This window comes from Limulus polyphemus, unplaced genomic scaffold (genome assembly GCF_000517525.1).
Source record: "Limulus polyphemus unplaced genomic scaffold, Limulus_polyphemus-2.1.2 Scaffold1461, whole genome shotgun sequence".
NCBI lineage: Eukaryota > Metazoa > Arthropoda > Merostomata > Xiphosura > Limulidae > Limulus > Limulus polyphemus.
Genome location: NW_013667071.1, coordinates 113,605 through 115,423, shown reverse-complemented (window position 1 = coordinate 115,423; position 1,819 = coordinate 113,605). Strand labels below are relative to the sequence as shown.

The window sequence follows — 1,819 nt, the reverse complement described above, 5'->3', positions numbered from 1 at the left end:
CTAGATATTTTGCATATGAAAGCAATGTAATGTTTACTGACAAATGCCCAATTTCATTAACAATTGCTTGTTAATTTAAAAATTGTAGCATGAAAACTATAACAAGCACAAAATGATTACGAGGTCGGTCCCCACTGACCAACCCGGGTTGAAAAAAAAAAAAAGAGTTAAAATGAGTTTAATCTTTCAAAGAATCGGCTAAAACCTCATGTCATGGTGTTTGAAAAATTTGATAGTGATTTTTACAGTTGTTGAAGCTTTTAAATAATATTTTGGGAAATATACTATTAACAAAGTGGGTGAGAAATGAGCACAATGTATTAGGCCAGTCAAGATAACTAATGACCATCTTTGTCTATTCTAAATGGCTTTTAATGGAGATTGTCATAAAATTTAATCAATCTGGTTAACTTTTATTTCCACAGGAGATCATCAGTGGTTTTCACAACTACAAAACCAGTGTGCCAGATTTAGTGTTCAAACATCATCCTTCAACTTTAAGAATGAGTCTTCTTCCCACTGTTACAGATTCAAGTTTACCAAAAAGGCTTTTAGCATGTGTCTTCTCAGCCCTGAAAGCCAATGGTAAGGTGTTTGTAGGTGTTCTTAGTAATTTTTTATTGGGTGATAAGGAGTTGTGCCCTAAAATTATCCTAAAACATTTAATAATATGGTAAAAATTAAAATCTAAATCATCTTATTAATTTGAAAACCAGATGGTATCTGTAATTTCAAAACTACCCTAGCTTTTATGCCAGTGATTTTTGTTGTTGTTGTGGTGTTATTAACTATGCTTAAGAAAGAAGTTGGTAAGACAAATAATGTGGTTTTGAGTACTCTGGTAACATAAAACTGAAAATTCAATTGAACGAGGTCAAGTAGTATGTGGAAATAAACTTATTTTGAGTGAGTTTCAACCATCAGTTGAGTTTTAATTTATTATTTCACTGTTCATGAGAATATGGAAACAAACCGACCTACCTAAATTTTAAAAATCTAATTAAAGTCAGAGTAACTAGTTTAATAGAATTATTATCTTGCAGGTTCTCATGGAGTCTACTGTGAAGTTACTGTAGGTGACAAAAACATAATGGATTTCTATTTTAAGTTGGGCTTTTTGGAAATTGCTCTTCAAGGAACTTCTGATGATGAAATATATTTAGGAAGAATATTTTAACTTCTTTCTGTAATTTCCACTTGTTATTGCTTTGTTTTAAGAAGCTTATGGTGTAAGTGCTATGCATTACACTTGTATATTTATAAAGCTAAAGGCCATATACAAATAACTGGATCTAGGGCACAATATATTCAATAGTTTGTGCAGAAAGATAAACTTTTTATCTTTCTGCTATATTAGAAACCTATCGTTGTACTGCATATTATAAATTTAAACAGCTTGTATATATTTTAAAATGTGAAAAATACCTTAAATTTGTTTTATGTCAGAGAATCAGTATTTCTATATGGCCATCTGTATACATGTAAAGTGAATTTATGTATTTGAAAATAAAAATATGGGTTAAAATGTTCTTCTGTGAATCTTATTTGGACATTTAATGCTGAAATGTTATGAAAAATACATGTAATTTATACCATTTCCTATCACTTTACACTCCTGGTTTAACCCTAATAATTCAAAGCAAACATTGAAGTTGTGTTGGTCTTTTTTTTTCTCTCTCTCAACTATTGAAGGTGTAGAGTGCACACTTGTACATTAAATTTGAAAAATTAAGTAAAAATTATCTAAGAATTGTCCCTTCAAAACACTGACTGTATAATTCAGAAAGAAAAATTAAATGTTCAGACTTCTGTTGTCTGC

At 30.0% G+C, this 1,819-nt stretch overlaps 1 protein-coding gene across 2 annotated transcripts in view; it reads left to right on the top strand.

Annotated features, from left to right (window-relative positions):
- LOC106463687 (protein O-GlcNAcase-like) overlaps window positions 1–1,529 on the top strand; it is a 38,258-nt gene extending 36,729 nt beyond the window's left edge. For both annotated transcript variants that reach the window (XM_013923747.2, XM_013923746.2), the window contains 2 exons: window positions 426–585; window positions 1,044–1,529. In XM_013923747.2, the coding sequence (XP_013779201.1) occupies window positions 426–585; window positions 1,044–1,177 (294 nt within the window). In that variant the 3' untranslated portion in view covers window positions 1,178–1,529. The remainder of the gene's footprint in view (window positions 1–425; window positions 586–1,043) is intronic.
- Window positions 1,530–1,819: the final 290 nt, after the last annotated feature.